This window comes from Rhinolophus sinicus, linkage group LG07 (assembly GCF_036562045.2).
Source record: "Rhinolophus sinicus isolate RSC01 linkage group LG07, ASM3656204v1, whole genome shotgun sequence".
Classification (NCBI taxonomy): Eukaryota; Metazoa; Chordata; class Mammalia; order Chiroptera; family Rhinolophidae; genus Rhinolophus; species Rhinolophus sinicus.
In genome coordinates this window covers 10464026-10485057 of record NC_133757.1, presented here as the reverse complement: position 1 = coordinate 10485057, position 21032 = coordinate 10464026, and the positions used below count along the sequence as shown (strand labels likewise).

Sequence of the window (21032 nt, the reverse complement as noted above, 5' to 3'; positions counted from 1 at the left end):
CCTTGTCCCAACGGTAGCTTGAGAACCTTCATTCAAGGGACTCTCGGAGTCTCTGACCCTGGGACCCGTAGCTCTACTGCCCTTTTCTTATTCTGGTCCTGTGACCATCTATCAGTCTCCAGAAATTTCCCTTTCTTGTATATCTGCAGAACCCTTCTCCAGATGGTCCCAAACAACACCCTGGACTGACTTTTCCAACATCCTTCCTCTTCAGTGACCTCTAACTGCACCTTCCTCGGTAGCCTATAGGCTAAGACACTGCCACTCCAAGTGTGGTCTGTGTACCTGCTTTGGTTTGCAAATAGTGCCAGTGCATGAATAGAGCTTGTGCCAGACTGCAAACCAACTACACGCCTACCCACAGTTTTGCTCAGCTGACTTTTTTTAGAGGTAAGGGATGAGAACAAGACCTTTCCAAAGAAGGAAGTAGTACACGGAGTTGCATTTGGACACGAGCGCTTTCTCTCTTGGAAGAGGCTTGGTCTAGGCCGTGTAATAGAAATCACCTGAAAACTCCACTGCCAAAGCTTTACAATCTGGAATTCTCTCTAGGCACAAGTTTCAGTCCTCCCACGTACCCCAAGTCTTTGCAGCCAGGGACCTGCCTTGTCTTCATTTGGAACCCCATCCATACCCTGGCACCACCATACTTATTACCACAATCCTTTAGTCCCTTCCTGGATTCTCTCGTCTTCCCTCTCTGGCCTGCAACCCATGATGAACCTTCTCTAACTTGACTCTAAGCCAGGAGTTCGCAAAGCGTGAGCCTGGACCAGCAGCATCAGCATTGCCTGGGAACTTGTTAGAAACGCAAATTCTCTGAATCAGAAACTCTGGGGGTGGAGCCCAGTAATCCACTGATTCTATGCTGCTGAAGTTTGAGAACCACTGCCCTGCGCAATACCTTCCATTTCCTCCACATTGTATCTTGTTTTGGCTATTCCCAAGCATTTCTTTCTACTACATTAATGTCCAGTTACCTCAGCAATGTCAGACAAAAATCAAGCAATTCAATGGCTTTACTAAAAGCTGTTTTTCAAACTCATCTGGGTGGGCTCTCAATTCTGCCCTTGAAAGTTCCCACATTCCTGTAAAAAACGGTTACATGTCTTTTCTAGTTTTCCAAATACCCTCAACCCTACGTCCTTCCCTTTCAGCAGATTATAACTACCCCCTACGTGGTGGAAGGCCGAGGAGGGGGAAGGGAAGGAAGAGAAGAAGTAAGGCTATGCATCTCTTTTCTATAATCTTCCTCTCATCCACATCAAAAGGAGTTACCTTCATTTATTCTGTTCCTCCATCACTATTGCCTCCACAAAAGGATCATCTCCCTCAGCAAGACAAATCGCACCACCTGCACTTACCCACCTGCTTACATGCTATTAGAACCCTGCTCTTTAAACTGTCTCCTCTTTTCATCTTCCTCTCACCCTAACAAGCTTGTCGTCCCCATTCTGGACCAGGGGCTAGATGGAATGACTCAGCCTTCTTTCCTCAAACTGATTTATTCTTATGTTATTAGGTCGGTGCAAAAGTAATTGCAGTTTAAAAACTGCAATTACTTTTGCCCGAACCTAATAGTACTTCATCTCTCTTCTAAATCACTGTATCAGATGCCCCGATGTCGTCTCTCTTTCAATCTTCTATTCCTTTTGTCATCATTCTTCTGAAACTGCTCCGTCCACAGTCACTGGTGACACCATTTGTCCTCCTTCCACTTGACTTTTTATGTTAACTACATCCTCGTTCTTAAAACTATCTCCCCAAATATCTATCTTCAGTCTCTTCTGAAGCCCCTCCGCCCTTGTTGCCCTTTACTACCGCAGTCCTCCAGCTTCTGTGTGTGACTCGCCCAGTAACTCAATCCTAGGGCTTCAATTCTTATAAGCTGCTTTGTATCTCTAAACAAGTCCAAACACCTGACCTCTCACCTGTGTCAAGCTCTACATCCCGAGCTGCTTGCTAGTTACCTCCAGACCAAAGGCCTTCACAGGGAAGGTAGGGTCTCCCGTTTTCATTATGTCTAAAAACAAGCTCATCACGTCCCGCCGGCTTCTCCTTCAGCGCTGACCACCCACTTAGTCCCTCACCCCTGACAGAATCCTGTTATCTTCAAAGCCTGCAAGCCCCTGCTCTGACTTTAACTCTGTCTGTAGTGTCTCATTTCTCCCTTCTGTGCTTCTTCAGGGCCTTATCATCTCTTGTTTGAAAGATTATAACCATCTCCAACTTGGTCTCCTGTCTTTCTAAAGCGATACTGTGTCATCACCCATCTTAACAGCATCACTTCTTTACTCCCTTTGGGTGGCATCCCAATCCCTTCACAAGAGGGCCCCCAAATGCTTTCTCAGCCCCATCTTGGGTAATGCTGTTCCTCCTGCGTCTCTGGCCACATCTACCATTCTCTTAACGTCCCTGTGCCTGTGCTGTTTCCACCTGAAAAACCTTGATCATCCTTGTAAGTGTCATGTCACGTCAAAGCTCCTTACCTCTGCAGGTGCCCTCCTCCCTATATACCTGCTGACCCTGCCTCCCCCCTCCCCAGGCCCAGCGCCTAACTGCTCCTGTGTGCTGTCGCTGTGCTCCCCGCCTCTCTTCAGGACTTGCCGACCTGACACACTGCAGTGAGTTGTGTGTCTGTCTGCCTTTTTGGGTCCTATGCTCACGAAGGGCACCCCGTGTCTTACCAGCTTGGGGTGTCCCGGCATCTAGGCCAGTTTCTCTCCCACAGGAGGCGCTCACTCAGCCTGAGTAACTGAGTTAATATTCAGTGCAATAAACCACGGGCCATTGTACTTGAAGGAACCCCACCCAAAGGGGGAACATTTAAACATATCCACTGCTTTCACAAGTTCTCTAGAGAATTCCATACAGTAATATTAGGGTACTAATAGCCCTGTGGTTTAACGCACTTATCTATAAATCTTCCCACTACTAGATCATGCCTTCCTTGAGGGCATGGGGAATACCTTCCCCATCTTGCGCACCTAGATCTCAGCACAGCACCGTACCTGCACCTGGAACTTTTTACTTAGTATTTATTTTTATAGTAGAAATAAAGCATTTCACTTAAGAAATGTTAAAACAATGGCCTCTCCTTCCTGCATAGAATATTAGGTATCTCCTCAAATGCCACTGAGATACGTGAAAACAAAATACTAATATCAAACGTCAATTTTCCCTGGACCTCAAATCCCGGGGCCGCAAGCCACCTGGGCGCTGACTAATCTGCTCCAACCTTCACCTCAGCAGCCTGATCACTAACATAACAGTGCCCGTTCTTGAGCCTGTTTTCCTTATTCTACATCGCAGCTCGGGTTGTCTCCCTCCGATTATCTAGGCTTCCTGAGCTTCCATCACATCTGGGTGCTGCATTCCCTCCAGAACCTCGAATCATCACAGGGCAGGAGCAAAATGGAATCCACCCTATTTTTACCGCCAATGCCCCTGAACACACCAGCAGTCCGCTCATCGGTCATTCTGCTGCATCAACTTGCTAACTTCCTTCCCTTCGGCTACCTTGGAGCCTCGGTTTACAAGTTAATGTCACAACAGGGAAAACAAGAACATTCCTTTTTTTTTTTTTTTTTTTAGAAATTTGTATGAACTGCTGAGCTTAGAAGTATAATTTTCACTTAAAAATAAGTCAACTAAAATTATAAACGTATCTCTTCATTGTCAACTAACTTCCCATTCCCCAGCCATTCGGAGCCGCCTCTAAGGGAGATACATAATATAGGAGAGAGCAAGGGACTAGAAGTCAGGAAATGTGGTCACAGCTCCGGGTAAATGAGGTACTTAATTCCTAAGTGTCAGTTTCTTAAAGAAAATCAGAGTATTGGCTTGGCTGACCAAAATTCTCTCCTAAAAATAAAATCCTCGAATTCCACTTGTATGTCCAACTTTGTTTTCAGCTTTTAAAAGTTTTTTTTATTTTTATTTCATGAAGTTTCACTAGATATAACTGTTTCTTCCTTCCCTTTTCTTTTTTAGAAATTAAGTAAAATCTAGTTCTTTTCGGCTCTGAAAAATTTCCAGTTCCATTTGCATATCCAATCTTTCTGCTTCTGTAAGAAGGTATTAACACTCCAAATGCTTACATTGGTACAGAACCTCTCAGGTAAAACATTTCCATCACCTTACCACCAAAGGTTAACAGCAGTTTACAAAGAGCATGGCTGCTAAGGTCAGACCTGGGTTCATATTTCAGCTCCTCTACTTACCAGCCAAGCAACCCTGGGTGAGTCCTAAACCTCTCTAGGTTATAGTGATCTCACCTGTAAAAGGAGATCTGCACTCTCTGCAAGGCTATGATAAGGGTCAAACAAAATATGTTTAAAACACCAGGCAAAGTTTTTACAATACAGTACAGCAGTCACTCAATAAGTAACCTGCGCATACTATTATATCTAAACATCAGGACATTATTAAAACAAAGAGAAGGCTTAGCTCTCTATGGCTACAGACCTCATCAGAGTTCGTCAGGGGCTCAGCCCAAAGCACAAGACCCAAGAATTCAACTTTGAGTCAGCAAGAAGCCTCAGAAAATAAGAATAGAAAAGGTTTAAGTTTGACCTAGAGTGACCTTTTAGGAATGACCTAGGACGCCTCTCAGCCACGGGAGTGCAGGAGGCACAGAAGCACTGCTCATACTCGTCAGGGTCTTCGTGCGCTTTTCAGATGCATTTGGCAGGAATCAGAATTTAGCTTAAGATATATCTTACTACAAACAAAATTAGGGATGACAATTTAGCCACAGGTGGAGAATCATCTAAGGCCAGCATCTAACAGGTTCCCATGAGGCAATAAGTAACCCCTAATTAACAGTTTTGCTGCAGTTGCCAAGAAGGCGGTACTACAAATATCTAAGAAATGTATGGCTTTAACATTAGGTTTAAAACGAAGGATCAACCTTCCATATGTGCATACGTAGAATATCTTTCAATATGTGATTAACGCTCTTTACGTCAAACTACCATAATATAGTTCTACAGAAATTTTGCTACTAAGTATTTGTTTATTTGGGTATGTAATGTACTCAATTTTTAAAGCTTAATACAAGTGAATTATCCACTAAAGTTTGCTGTACTCTGATTAGACCTAAATATCTAGAAAAAAAATTAGGCAATCTCTCCATAAAGAAAGGGGAGGCGGGGAGCTAAGAATTAGTGTTGTTACCTTTATATACAGATCCTACCCACTTAAAATTATGTGAGTCAGGTAAGTAAAAACTAAGTTGGGTTTTACTTTAGAAAACTCTAGATTTGGTACCAAATGACTTGAGTTAAAGTCTCATTTCATTTCTTACCTTGTTTGTCTGTTTTCTTAGACAAATCATGCTGGCCTTCAGTTTCTTCATCTATATTCTTAGAATAATACTGGCCCTACCTACCCCGCGCACAGGAGTCACAGGGATCAGGAGAAACCACTTTATAATTGATACCAGAGTAACATCATGGTACCACTGCAACCCCACCCCCACTCCACCCCCTCCACAATCCTCCCCACCTCCCTGCCCACTCAAGGCAGCCAGCCTTTTATCTGATCTGTGTACTGGAGTTCCATGTAAAATTCTGGTTGGAAAAAGCATTCTGCTAAAAAAAATTAGTTTGAAAAAAGCTACACTATACAATAGCAATTTCCTCTCACAAACCAAAAAAAAATTATCAAAGACACTGTGCAATTACTCCAAAAATTAAAAGTACCCCTGGTTTTTCATGCCAAAAAGTATCCATTAAGTATACATAAAACTACTTCAATAATGACTGCTGAGTAATCAAATTGGTTCAACTAAATAATACTACTTGAAACATTTATAATGAATTAATGAGTGAAATTTTATTCTAAAGAAATTCCCAGATTCAAAATAATTATGTCATGATTACAGAATTATTATTAAGTCCCAGAACCACTGCCAGAAACACAATTACAGTTGTATTTAATACAAAGAACACTTTAAAACAGCTTTGGATCTTAGGAAGATTACACTTAAAAACACAAGCCTCTCTGCCTTGTCGTGGAAACAGGTGACAGCAGTGTGGTAAATAAATGCACATCCTTGGTTGAGCAAGTTTTAGCTTGGCGGTGTTCCCCACCACAAAAGTTAAAAAACAAAAAACAAAAACTGCATGATAAGATACAAGATTAAGAAGTTTGTTTTGTTTTACCATTCTTGAGGATCAGGTGACTACAGAATAAAAAGGCCCTCTGAGATACGGTAACATACCAGTCTCTGCTCTAGAGAAATAAAACAATGAACTAGAAATCTATGTTAGTCTGTCCAGTATCCTGTCTGGGTTTCTTGAGTAGTAGCTATCATCTGATGGACTTATATTTACTCTTAGCTTCCATCTTGATGCCTGCACTGTGGACCTTCTTTAATGTCTGTATACTCTGTTGGATTTACAGTAGAGGCTTTAGCATGACAGTAAAAGGGCTGCGTGTAAAACAGCGATCCCAAACCGAAGAATGAGTGTGAACCCCCTGGCATGCAATTATGCTGAACTACTAAAAGAAAATGAAATATTCTGGTTTCACTAAATACTCCCTTTCATGTTTACATTTATTTATAGAATATTAAATCCTGGTAAAATCCTGGGCAGATATATGCCTGCCCAACATCCTTGTTTAAAAGACTGCCATAACTTTCTTAACCAGATGTCATTCATATAGAGGAATGTCTACCCGTAACAAAATCCAAACATAAAACAGATCAATGGGCGATAACAGAAAAATTTACAGTGGTCTTCCCTTAAGCCTTAAACAGAAATCTCATTTTTAAAATGGTGTTTGACTTATAATTTTCTTCTAGGATACATCAAATATATAATGTGAAACAGAACACTAGTTCCTAAAACTGAGTTGTCTAAAAGATTTTGCATGAGAAATTCTTTATTCAAGTTACTCCATACAAATTACAAATTTTAGACAATAAAGAGTTAGCCATATCCGGCCAATATCAAGAAGACACAATTTCATATATAGGGCAATAATAAAGTTATAATACAGATAGATTGTAAAAATACTCTCAAAATTTCTACTTTTTAGAATAGCTAAAAATTTAATTTCATGGCTTTAACTTCACTAAGAAATAATTTAGACATTCTAAAGTTAGTATAGCTATGAGAAAATATAACAAATACTGTAAAGAATTGAAGATCAAAGACCAACCTAATTCACAAGTAAAACTTTAAAAAATATTTCCTATGAGAACCAAGAGTTAACCATTTCTTCCCTCAAAAGAACAACCAAGTCAGAGGTTGGGACTCTGAAGCAGCCAGGACAGAGATGGCCCACGGCCCACTGCTGTCAGCACATGGCCCTCCTCCCTGACGCTTCAGAGCACTTTAGGTTTGGGCCCGTAAGAGCATGAGCACTCCTCCCAGCCCACCAGAATCACAGGAGTCAAGTGCACGATAAACACACTTTAAAATGCTTACTAGCCCCTTCTGCAGGGAAGCCAGAGAACTGAGAATGGTGCAATGCAGACTGAGTTTTAGATTCAACTCTACAGTCATCTTTCTTTGTAAGAAAGTTAGCATTTCTGCACCTGCTTGAACATTTATTAAAAAGAGACTGCTCAGCAGCAGTAATTAGTTGTGGCGGAAAGCGATCTTGATTCCAATTCCCTAGTGTTCTAGGGAATTAAACGACAACAACACTTGGCAAAGTTGGAATCAAAAGGTTCACAAGCAAAATTCTGTTGTGTCAGTTCCTTAATGCACAGGCCCTCGATGACACAATACTACCCAATGTTGGATTTAAAATGAGGGGCTTTCAGGAGAAATACTGATGAATCAGAAAATGGTAATGTTATCTATGTACACACAGTACTCCACAGCAATGACCCAGGAAGGAGGAACCTGTCTATACACGCAAGGCACAACATACTCGAGCTTCACCCAGGCGGCCCTGTACCTCTAGCCGTATCACTCAGTGGTCAGTTGTCATGCTTCTGGAGTCTGTCAACATGTGCCTATGTGAGGACATAAGCTGCTCCTTCATTCAAGCCTCTGCTCGGTATTAATATCATCTATACACTGATGACTCCCAAATGTGTTTCTGAAGCTCAGACACTCCTCCAAGCTCCTGCCTCACTTTACCACTTTCTCGCGTGCTGAATCACCCATGCTCCAAACTGAATTTTGGAGAGGCCCCACGCTAAATCATCTTCCCTCCCAAGCTTTCCCATCTTCATAACTAGCATCACCATTCACACCACCGCTTAAGGTAAAACCTTGAATGGCTCTTTCCCTGCTTATGCCCAAATCCTCCCACCACCTCACAAGCACTCCAGAGGCAAAGAGCATCAATTCTACTTCTCTGGTAGACCTCAAATCCTGCCACTTTTCTCCATCTTCAGCAGCACCATTCAAGCCGCCTCATCTTAGGCCTAGAAGAGTCTCTTAACTGTTCTGTTCTCACCTATGTTTGCTGTCTCACAGTCCATTCTCCACATAACAGCAATCTGCTAAAACATAATTTAGATCACGTCACTCCCTTAACTTAAAACCCTTGAATGACTCTCAACTGCACTGTGACTAAAACCCTATTTCTTACTAGGCCCCTTAAGGTCCTACACAGTTTGGTCCCTGCCTCTCCAATCGTCTCTTTGGCCACCCTCCTCCTCACTGACTCCGTTCCAGCCAGACTGACCTTCTTAGTTACACAAATGTCCCATGGTAACGTTCTTCCCTGGGATCTTTCCCCAGTTTGTCACTTCTACACTAGCATTCTCTATATAGGTGGCTCCTTCTCATCCTTCACGTCTCAATGAAATGGCATCTTCTAAGACCTTCCCTGACCACACAACTGGGCTGGCCTCCGTTTCAACTTCTTGCCAATACCCTGTTCATTTCCTTAAGTTTTCTTTTTTTTCCCCATGATTTGTAACTATATATTTACTTGTTTATATAGCACCTCGTTTGGCACATAGCAGGCATTTCAACTTTTTCACTGAATGACTTAGTGAGGAGAAATACGTTGGGCAAGGTAATTACAAACATTTCCTACTGGGTAACGTAAGATGCAATAAAAAAGATCTTACCTTATCAACTTTTTTCTTTTTAACAGGGGGTTCAAATCTGTCGTTGACTTCAAAATACTGAGTAAGTTCCTTCCACTGGGTTTGACTTGAGGACTGTTCACTACAAGATAAACAATAACTTACATTTTATACAAAATGTACTCACTTTTATTTTTACTGTTTTTAATTGGTTGCTACAATTATATTACAACAATTACAATTATATTACAACAACCAGTTCTTACGTTTCAGAGGTAATTCAACAAATTACAATTATATTACAACTACAATTATATTACAACAACCAGTTCTTATGTTTCAGAGGTAATTCAACAAATTATTATAGAATTTCTACAAATTCTATAATACTGTCTAGAATAGACAAATATTTTTAATTCTACCTACCTCTGAGATTCTTCTTCATTCTTCAATTTACCTGAAAAAAATTTCACAAAATGTTAATACCTAAGTATTTGGTTCTCTCAAAATTATGTTTATTAAAAATTATTGAGCTCAGTTATAGTTTAGCATTAGCACTACTGACAATTAACCTGAATTAAAACAAAACACCTTTTTTGGAGCGTTTCCTTTTTCTCCTGAATCTTGAAGATGAGGTTTTCTGTTCAGAGTGTTTTTTATGCAATTCTTGAAATTTCTATACAAAAGTCAAAAAAAATAAAATAAGGAGCAAATATATTTTGGGGAAAAGCATATATTCAAAAACTAACAAACACATTAAACAATAATTATATTCTAGTATTTATAAACATATATTTAATGAAAGTAGTTCAGCTCCTGAGCAACTCCATTCTTCCAGATTTTCTCAATCTGAGTTTTTATCTTCATTTATTTCTAAATAAGTCAACCTGATAATCTGAGAGTAAAAGTCAATGACTCATATAGATAATGAAAAGATAAAATTAAGATAAAAACTCCTCCTATATCCCCTTAGGCAAAGTAGCTAATCTTACTAAATGTTTTCTTCCTCTATTTCTGAAAAACAAAACAAACATGAAAGCAAGTATCTGAGTGGCTAATGCCACCGTACCTGATGTGGGCAGCCCACAGACCTACAGTGGAATAAAAGAATTCTAGTCAAGTTTTTCTGCCCGTTGCCTGCCAAGAACATGCACATTCTGATGACGGCAGAGACACACACACGAGTATGCACAAACAATGGCTTTCGTAAGAACACATCAGAGAAAACCTACATTCCACATGTGTGAGGGAATTCCTGAAGGACACTCTTCGTATGCGTTTACATTTGCCTCTGCTTCAGCTTCCGGTCCATCTGGAGGGGGATCGGAGGGCTCTGCTTTTGTAACGGTCCCATCTTCTTTATCCTCCTTTAAGCGAAGCCCGGCGTTCTCCAGTGTGTCTTCATCTTCAGAATTCAACTCAACATCACTTTCATTTAGGCCAGGAGGTAGCAGTCCACTCCACATCCTTTCTTCTGAAGTGGAAAAGAGGAATTTAGACTTCAACTAGACAGGCAAAGAATTTTAAAACCATTAAATGACGCCCCAGGAATCTAATAATTACACCAATGGTTAATTACATCTATGGTTAGTTGGAACAGTCCGACTAAACTTTCTAAAAATCTATAATGGGATGTGCCCTCCGTAATAAAATAATTAAAATCTCTGCCTGTATAAATTTTAAAAGTATAAAGTAGTTTAAGCAAGTTTGTTACAAGACAAACATATAGATGAATGACCTAAAGAAAATAGGACCTTGATTCTCTATTATATGCATAATTTCACCTAAAAAAAAAAAAAAAAAGAAAACCCATTAAAAGCATTCATTGCTCAAGAATGTTAAGAGCCTAACATCATACAACGCAGGCAATTTAAGAATTATAATACTGTATTTCAAGCTATAACAATTAGAGAAGAAAACAAAATTGGATGTTTCAACTGTATTTAAATATATAAAACTTTCATGGGACTTACTGCCTACAGAGCAGAAAAACAATTATTCAAAGGAAAATTTTAAATCCATACAAGCAGTTTGAGGCAAGCATGGTGGTAAAAGAGATGTCCTACTTTAAAATTTTATGCTGTTCGCTAAAATACTAAATGGACTATGATCTTAACACTTTAACAAAAACAAAGCTTTTGTTAGTAACAATACTATATTTGGGAAACTAATGGTAAAGTTCAGAATAATATTTAGCATTAGCTATACTGCCCATTTGTAGAGAGAACCATTAACTATTAAGTATAATAAAAATGGTTTTTGAAAATTGAAATTGTAATCATTTGCTAAAATTATCATAAGTGAGTACATTTTCACTATTAATCGCCATGGCACAGTGTATTTTAGCGTATACATTGAGCCAAAAACAGTTTGTTTAAAAAAAGCCTAAAATAGAGAAGTTGCTTGTACTGCTCATGATTTACTATCAACCTGAAGGAATAAAAATGGAAGGCTAGAAATCATTTTTGCTGAGTTTTCTGTCCCCTACTGTGACCAATGACGTAAGAAAACCACCATCATTGTCTCTGAGACAAAGGGATCATGGGCTTTTCCGTAATTTTGATAACAGATTCCTGATAATTTGAAGGACTTCCTCCCAGGTCCAAAGAATCAGATTTTACTTTCTGCTGCTTTCGTGCAGACGCATCACTTGTTAGCTCTCTGAAACCAAAATATTCTCCTGGCTTTTTAAGAGGAAGGACTCTGACACAAACTGTTCCAGTTGGAATCCTGACTCTACCATATACCAGGGGTATGTGAAAATCATTTGTAACATCTCTGACCCTCAGTTCTGCATTGTAATATGGGGATAATCATACTGCACATGGGGTTATTCTGAGGACTAATTGAGATAAGCCATGAAAACATTCAACACAGTGTATAGGACGTTTTAGGGGCTCAGTCATTGCTAAGTTGTTTGCTATTATTATTTCTGTGGCTGTGTACTACATTCTTCTCATTTCTATGGGAGGCATTCATAAGGTCGTTTTGAAGTTTCTAATGTCTGAAGTGCATTCACCTAACTAACAACTGATGCAAATCATTTACTTCCCTGATTTCCACAGTCTGACATGAAGTTTCTATAAAAAATACTGCTATCTGGTTTTCTGAAGAGCAATAAAACCAGAAACAAAATACCAGGAAGATAATGGAACTTAAACTTCAAGGCTCCTCATTTGCACAGACCCAAAATACTATACCTATACCTAATTATCTATTTAGAATCTGGATTCCTTTTTTTTTTTTTTTAAAGAGGAGACCCAAAATTATATATGCTCCAGGTCTCAGAATACCTGGATCCATCCCTAAACCAGGCCTGAGGATTTTAAAAGTTGGAATGGAGGTCAACTTCAGATACTCTGTTGGCACAAAGGACATCATGTAAAATATGCCAATACTGAAAAACAAATGTTATGCTATTAACAAAAATATGTCTACTGTTCTGAGGAGCGGGGAAGGGGAACAATAATCAGTTCCAACATGACTTTAACACTGGCATATAATATACCTTTAGGCTCAGTATCCATTTCAGGACTTAAGGATAGTAACAAATTTCAGATTTAGTTTTCTTAGCATAATTGGGGCTCTATGTTCGAAACCACTGTCTTTTCCCTGTCCACAGCGCGTTTTGCATTCTTACTGTGTGCCTTCCAGACACGGGGACAGCAGTGTACAAAACAGGCAAAAATGCCTCAGTTCATGGAGCTGACATTCTATCTACACGGCAAGCTTCTGTACATCAGCAGCCAGTACGACGCAGCCCAGACTCCAGCTGTGGCTGCTCAGGAAAGGCACGTGCTCTCAGACAGGCACAGCTCTGCCACCGGCCCGCTACTTCAGCACCTCCAAGGACAGTCTATGCTTTGGGCACCCAAATGTGCTTCTCAGTTATCCTGGAGAGGGCATGCCTTTCTTTCCTCAGCAGCCCTCAAGCAGTTATGTATTTTTGATCGCTTTTTGGACTTTCTCAAAATCATGTTTTTCATCTCTCAGTGGCATTAAGAATTGCCTTCAGGGTGGCCGGTTAGCTCAGTTGGTTAGAGCGTGGTGCTGATAACACCAAGGTTCAATCCCTGCATGGGCCACTGTGAGCTGCGCCCTCCCTAACAAAAACAAAAACAAACAAACAAACAAAAAATTCCCTTTGGTGTGGCATTGGCTGGTACGATTTCATTTGTATGCCCATGGGAAAAAAGAAAAATTAAAATAACTAAAAAATTGGACCGTGTCCAAATCCATAAGGCAAAATTCAAATAAAGTATGCTTCATAACCCAATTCCTGAACATCTTTAATGTGCCATTCGCCTGTAACTGTAAAAAAAACCAAAAACCCTAAATACAAGCACAACTCAGTGGCTACTGATAAACACAGAGAAGTAACAGAGGAGCCTGCAAAGTGGAACCGCCCACTTGAGAAGCAGCTTAACTGCAAATCAGCCAATATGGAGCGGCTGTTTTGTGACATGATTTGGGCTCATGCTGGAAAACACCATTTTTCCATTCATTGCATATACATGTCTTTCTCACATTTCCCATTGTACTATGGTACCACCTGGTGCTATGCTAGGCCTCACGTTATTTCTGTCTTGGCTACTCAGAAGGAGGATTCTCTATTTCTGGAAGTGTCTCTCACTCCACACTTTTATTTTAAAGCAAATCACTCCAAATTACTCCTTATATATATATGAAAATCACTCAGCTATTCTCAAGAGATGTGGTATACTAAAGAATCAGAAATTTCTTAAATTTTTTTAGTGTCGATTCTAGCCAGGTCTACACAACAGTCCATGTATTAGTATATAACCTTTCATTTTTTAGCCTATAACTCAAATAATTTTTAATTTAATCATCTTTAGCCCCAAAGATGTAAATGATTCAGAACTCCTTCTTTTCTCTATGGTTATGAATATCACCTTTATTTCATATACTCTCTACTTTTAAAGTTAAGATTTTTTCCATTCCATTCCACAATTATTGTTTTTTAAAAATTCTGTGTACACAGAACACTTTAGTCCTGGGCTGACACAATTTACTATGAGCTGCAAAATATGTATCATTCTAGTCTGAATGGCTGGGTTTTCTTTTGCCCTTGAAAACCAACCATAGTCACTATTCATCTAGCACACTTGGGCGGATCGCAATGCATCAAGAAGAACATGACAGATTCCTAATCTAAGGTTTTCACAAAGTTTTAAGAAGACAGTAATGAAGGTCTTTAAACAAATTTCAATATTCAAAAAGCCCAACACAGTTCTCCCTCTCAAACAATATTGTCCACCTTTAGGTGAGGAGATTTAAATTCAATGAAGCTTTATTCTTCACGACGTATTTGCTGATCAGAGGCTCTGATTGGTAGTTACAGATCTGATTTTTATTTTTTTTTAAACTAATGAATATACTTTAGTAGACACAATATTTCAAAATATGGGACCCGTGGATATACCAAATTATAATAAAAGGGTTTTAGGTTGTGAAAGGATTGGGAACGGTTGGTATAGCAGGAAAAAACATGGTTTTGAAAGTCAGAAGACAGGTTTCTAGTCCTGAGCAACATAACTGTGGGCAAGCCACTGCATTTTGTCTGGGCCTCCATTCTTAAGCAATAAAATGAAGGTCTGATCAGATGACCTCTGAGATGTCTTGCAGCTCTAAAATGTTTCTTTATGGATCTTAATGTCGTTATGTGCCCAAAGACCCTAAGTCAACTCACTCTTTGCTTTAACATTCCACTCTCCCAACCAGATGCAATAGTGATTAAACCCCAATACCCCAGTAAATAAGTTCTCTCCTCAACCTAGCTGCCATAGCCTGGATTGCTAGTTTTCAGTTAGACTAGGCATTTCACCCAGGACACCTAAAAGGTGCTCTGGAGAAAGGGAAGGAAACCCCAGCTATGACAGAAGAAACAACCAGAAAAAGGAAACAAAGCAGGTCATTGCTATACGTGGTATACAAACAATGTGACAGGCACTGATTTACCACTAATCTCACAACTATCCTTCCATTAGGAATTACTACCTTTTATAAATAAGGTAACTGACTTGCCTAATGCACAGTGATCCACTTATTTTACAGAAATGGAACTCTGTGGCTTCAAATGACAAACTTTTAGAGGACAGAGTTTTAAGTAGCAATATATTCTCGGAGACAAAGATGTGAAAGTGAGTCTGAAGAATGACTCTAGCCTATAATTCTAACCTTGTTAAAATCTGATTAAGAAAAAATTTTTCTCACCTTTTAAGCGCACAAAGTTATGTAAGATGCTATCCTAAATTGCATATATCAAAGTCACATTCAGGTAATATTGTCACATTTTCTGGGTGACCAGGAAGCTTCTTATAACCAAAACCCAAAAGATATAATCTGGGCCATTTAATGAGTAAATGTCTCCTATCTCTAATATTCCAGAATTTAAATTCCGTTTTCACCAAATGAAGTTGTCTTATTTTCTGTATTTTGTATTCAATTAGAAATAATCACAGAAATCTGAACCTTGTCTGATATGAATTTAATCTTACTTGTATGATAATTATAAACCACCACCCATCAATCTGAAGATTATGTTAAATAATTTACACGATAATGTTTCTGTGACATGGAATTAGTTACTGAACTAAAATGCTTTTAAACAAGTATCATCAACATTAATGTAAATATCCTATTTACTTTCACGAAATAAACGTGTTTCCTCTTAAAAAAAATACAGAAAGTGCAACTTAAAAATCACCGGATTTAAGTTACCAATCCAATTACCCAGATAAACTATTTATGTATTAACCAGGATTTTGCATGTTTGCGTGTTTTCATTAAAGAGTGTCTGTTTAGTCAAGGCCTGGAAAATACTTCCTCACACTCAAGATTTACAGTTAAGCAGTAACATTTCGAGGCTCATCTGAAGTCGGATGTCACTGTAAAATACTTACAAGGTTTAAGACTGCAAGAGGGTAGCTCTAGAAAGATACACCTTTTCCTGCGTCGCTGCACAGCCCGGAACTCTGCAGGCTCTTGGGCGGCAGCGTCACACTCCGATCCCCAAACCGAAGGACTCCCGTCCCGGGCACAGCACTAACACCGAAGGTTCTGGTTCAGGATGTCTAGCCCGCTGACACTCCCATTACCTGCAGCTCTTTCCCGGGAACAGCAATTGTAAACTGGAGCCTGTTTCCCTGATAGCAAAGCCTCCTCAACGCTCTCACTTTGGCCAGGGTGTGACTCCTCGAGGGGAGAACCCCTCGCCCACCAACAGGCTGGGGAAGGCGCTGCGACACCCCTTCCAAGCAAATGGGAGGCCAGACCCGCCGGCGTTCCCGTGGGCCGGGCCGGGCCGGGGGGTTTGCTTGCTCGCGCCGGGGCAGCTCGGTCGAAAGGCTGTGAGGCCGCCCACACTAGCTCCCTCGGTTCCCGCACCGGGCCCTCCCTGTCCCCTCACGACTGAGCCCGAGCCAGACGGGAGCCAACCCCGCAATCAGCCCCACTCACCGGTTAGAAGACAGACTCCCAGCAGCCATCTTAAGACCCCGCCAACATCGCGCCTACTCATTGGCTCTCGCATCTCAGCCAATGGGGTAGGGCCGTTCTGGCCTCTGAATTGCCATGGCAACCGGCCGCGCTCAGCTCCGCTTTTAAATCTGCTGGAGAGAGTGATTCGTTCTTTTCTACTTTTTTTTTTCCCTCTCACCGTTTTCGCCTTTCTTCTGGTCTTTTCTTACAGCTTTGTTGTTTGTCCATTCCCTGCCGTACGCTGGTGCTGGCTTAGACCTTGATCTGAGTTCGTTCCGCAAGGAGGGAGCATAGCTGCAGAAGCGCTCAGTGCCCTTCTGGGAACGTTTCCATTCGTTCATCCTTTCCTCCCTCCCTCCCTTTTTTTTCTTGCTGAACATGTTTGTTGAGCAGGCATCATGCCAGGCTCTGTTTAGCAGAAAACGGTCCGATGCCTGCTCTCGTGGAGCTTACCATCTGGTTATCGTCCAAGCTGCTTCGCTGGCCAGCTGTGTGGCCTCGGCCAAAAGCTTGCTGAACTTTTTCGTGGCAGCCAGTGTTTTGGGCCCTGAGGAGGGGCTTGGGGTAGCATAGAAAATAAGCAAGGAGAAAACAACGAAGAAAAAAACGTGCTAAGAAGAAAATAAAGAAGAATAATGTGACCATGATAGAAGTTGAGCTATTTTAGAAAGGCTTCCCATATTCTGAAATAGTGTGCTGTAATAATGAAAAGAAGACTATTTCCTATTTCCAAGTGTTGTAGCAATTATATGAGAAAAAACACATAAAGCCTTTAATCTATTACCTGGCCCACAGTAATTTTCAGTCTTGGCTATTTGTTAATATTATGAATAATGTCTTTCTTTGAAACATTTTAAAAATGTATAAAAATTTTGCATGGCACTCAATAATATATCACGATTTAGTATAAACAGATCTTTAACCTTATTACTTGACTATCCACTGCCTCACCCCCAGTGTCTTCAAGAAATGTGCCAGGTTTATGGAATAGTTTTTTATTAACACCAGAATCACAGTAAGACCTGAATTGACAAGCTTGGATGGCTAAGGTCCTTTTAACATGCTCTCATTCTCTGAATAGAACAGAGCTGAGCGATTTAAGGATCTGTATGAATCTCTCCCGGCAAAATGTGTCCAGCTTCTCAATGGAGTTTTCTGTGAATCCAAATCCTTAACAAGTGAAGCAGTTAAAGGATGTGTGTGAAAGTGCTATTGTAGCTGCAGCATTGGGTCTCTTTAGTGCTGTATTAGTCAGCTCAGGCTGTCATAACAGAATACCACAGACTGGTTGGCTTAAGCAACAGAAATTTATTTCTCACAGTTCCTGAGGTTGGGAAGTCCAAGATCAAGATGCCAGCAAAGTAGGTTTCCTTCTGAGGCCTCGTCTCTTGGGTTGGGAGGCAGCAGCCATCTTGCTGTGTGCTCACATGATCTCCCCTTTGTACAAGTGTGTTTGGAAAGGGAGGGAGGGAGGGAGGGAGGGAGGGAGGGAGGGAGGGAGGGAGGGAGGGAGGGAGGGAGGGAGGGAGGGAGGAGACAGAGATCTCCAGTTTCTTATGAAGAGACTAATCCTCTCAGGGCCACATCCCTATGACCTCATGTAACCTTAATTAATTCCTTAGTGTCCCCATCTCCAAATACAGCCACACTGGGGGTTAGGGTTTCAACATATGAATTTTAGGGGTACACAAACATTCAGTCCATGAGAATGCTTATGATGAAAGTGTAACCAGAATGGGGAAAGAGTTCAGTGGGGGAAGAACTGAAACATAGAGTAGGAAGGAAGTAATGTTGACACATGTAAGAATTATCTAGATTGTTTCTACATATATTCCATCAAGGAATACTCACTTTTTTAGTACATACAAATGTGCAAAAGACAGAGGGGCAATGTAATTTTAAGCACTCCAAAAGCTTACAAACACCAGATTTCACATCAAAGGTTTTTGGTAAGTCCTACTCCAAAATATGTATTCTAAAATTTTCTCAGTGTTAATTTGAGAATTCTCAAATATCTGATTGTTTACTCTATGACATTACTGGATTTTTATAACAAATGTTTTTTTAAGTAGCTCAGACTTTTCTACTGGCTCTGGTTTTGAGACTTTCACTCTGAATATTATTGTTTTGCCAGTTTTCTGGGGGAAATGTCAGTCATTTGATTTATTTTAATCAATAAATTTACCTTCCCTCCAGAAAATTCCTGCCCTGGAAATCTGCCAAACCATGCATTTTGTGAATGAAATACTTGTATTTATGAGATTTCTATGAAAAATAGAATTACTAAATACGTTTTACTAAATCCTAGTGAATGTGATGTAGCTAGTGAATTGAGCTCGAATTGTGTTGCATCTGGCACTCATTTTAAACATGTAAGTTTCATTTACATTATCAAACATATCTTTAAAATCATAAAGCAGTTTTTCTTTGCCAAGAAATATTATAGTTTCTGAATAGTTTTCCCTTATATTTAGTAATTTTTTTCTTAGTGTAGAGATTACAAGTCACACTCATGTTATAAAAGATTAATTGTGGAGGTCTTTTTTAGTGGCTGCTAAAATCTCTGATTGATGAAAATTTCCCCAACTATAATGAAATCCCTTAAATATTGTTCAGTTGGAAAAAGTGAATATGACCTTGTTGGATGTATAATAAATGTGTTTCTTGCTGAAACTGAGAAAGAGAATAATTAATTTCCATCTATATAAAACGCCTCATTTTCTGCATTGAAGAAAAAGTTGTCCGGTGACTCATGCAGAAGAACAGAAACAATGGAGTTCTGCATTTTAGGAATTCTGTGATTTGTTTTTAAACTTGCAAACCAAAACATCTACAAACAGTCCTGGTCTTCCAGGAATACGTTGAACAACTAGTACTGTGACACCGGAAGGAGTTACCATTTGAGGAAACAACGTTGCTGTCATGTAGGATGTTGCCAAAGAAAAGCACATTTTTTAATTGGTCCTGTCTAGTGCTTTCAGAATCTTCTGGTTCAATGGGCTGTACATCAGAAGAGAAAGAGGACAGGAGAGGAAAGTGTAGTGAACATTTCTGTATGCTAGGTATATTGCATCTAATATCATATGCTCTTATGAAGTAGTTATTATTGTATCCATTTTACAGATAAGGAAATTAAGGCTTCAAGAGTTTAAGAAACTTGCCTAATGTCACACAGCCAGTAACAAGCAGCAGTGGCATGGGGAATTCCCCTGGACTCTCCAGTTCATGGTCTCTCCACTGGCACTCACTGCCCCCTTTAAGATAAACTTCCCAGCACAATACAGTCAATAAAGTATAGACATTATTACTACCCAGTGAGATGTGTACCCAGTGGGAGCTCATGCAAAGAGAGGCTTTGGGAGCAAAATGTGTCTTTCCTCTCCAACCCCCTCAGTACCTAGTGAGTGATCAGATCCCATCAGAGGAACCCTCTTCAATCATTTCTGCTTTGATACATTGGAGTTTAGGTTAGTTTCCCTTTACCTAATACCTTCATCTTCCCAAACAGTCCAAAGCTGTTAAAAGAACACTGTGTAAAGCTTTAAACACAGACCCTGGCGTTTACTGAATAATGGTCACTAAATATTAGTTTCCTTCTCTTACACACAAAAACTAAAGTAGGTGGAGGGGGAGAGGGAGAGAGGGAGAGAGGGAGCGAGGGAGAGAGAGAGAGACAGAGAGAGAGAGAGAGAGACAGAGAGAGAGACAGAGAGAGAGAGAGAGAGAGAGAGAGAGAGAGTTGTGAGGAGGAATTAAATTCGTAGAGCACAGAGGATTTTGGGGGCAGCGAAAATTCTCTGCATTGTAACCATAATGATAGACTCGTGTCGTTATATGCATACATTTATCCAAACTCACAGAATATACATCGAGAGTGAACCCTAAGGTAAACTACGGGCTTTGGATAATTATGATGTGTCAATGTGGGTTCATCAATTGTAACAAATGTACCAGATCACTCTGGTAAGAGATACGGATAATGGGGGAGGGTATGCATGTGTGGGGGCAGTAAGTGCATGGAAAAATCTCTGCCCCTTCCCCTCAATTTTGCTGTGAATCTGAAACTGCTCTAAAAAAAATAACATCTTTTAAAAAATCAAAAGAATAATAATTCATTACATGTGAAAATTATATGAAATCCAAACTTTAGTTTCCATAAATAAAGTTCTATTGGAGCACATAGACAAAAAATATTTTTTTAAAAACTAAGGAGTACCTAAGTATTGATAGAATATCAAATTCATATGTCACATCTTCGTGGTCCTTACCATGCGCCTGACACTCAGCACTTTGCTAAGGTTTAAGGAGAAGACACATGAAGTGTATCAACTGGCCTGTTGATACACTGAAGAAGTTTGTAGCCTGAGACACGTAATTTGGTTATAAATACTACATTTTATACCATAAGTATTAAAATTGTGAAGTCCATGATATAAGTATAAACGATAGATCCTAAGGATGGAAAAGTAAGCTAGATGGAATGTAGCACATGCTATTTCCCTTGCCTGGAACACTGTTCTCTTTTATA

The 21032-nt window shown here is 40.0% G+C and overlaps 1 protein-coding gene across 2 annotated transcripts in view; it reads right to left on the bottom strand.

The window, feature by feature from the left end:
* The window catches only part of FAM204A (family with sequence similarity 204 member A), a 29740-nt gene extending 13111 nt beyond the window's left edge, over positions 1 to 16629 (bottom strand). Inside the window, exons 1-5 of one of the 2 annotated variants that reach the window (XM_019725258.2) lie at positions 16484 to 16629; positions 10237 to 10478; positions 9596 to 9680; positions 9431 to 9461; positions 9047 to 9146 (exon numbers count right to left, since the gene is read on the bottom strand). In XM_019725258.2, coding sequence (XP_019580817.2) covers positions 9047 to 9146; positions 9431 to 9461; positions 9596 to 9680; positions 10237 to 10478; positions 16484 to 16556 — 531 coding nt within the window. In that variant the 5' untranslated portion in view covers positions 16557 to 16629. Of the gene's footprint in view, positions 1 to 9046; positions 9147 to 9430; positions 9462 to 9595; positions 9681 to 10236; positions 10479 to 15927 lie in introns of both variants that reach the window. The other variant, XM_019725259.2, reaches the window with a different exon arrangement.
* Positions 16630 to 21032: the final 4403 nt, after the last annotated feature.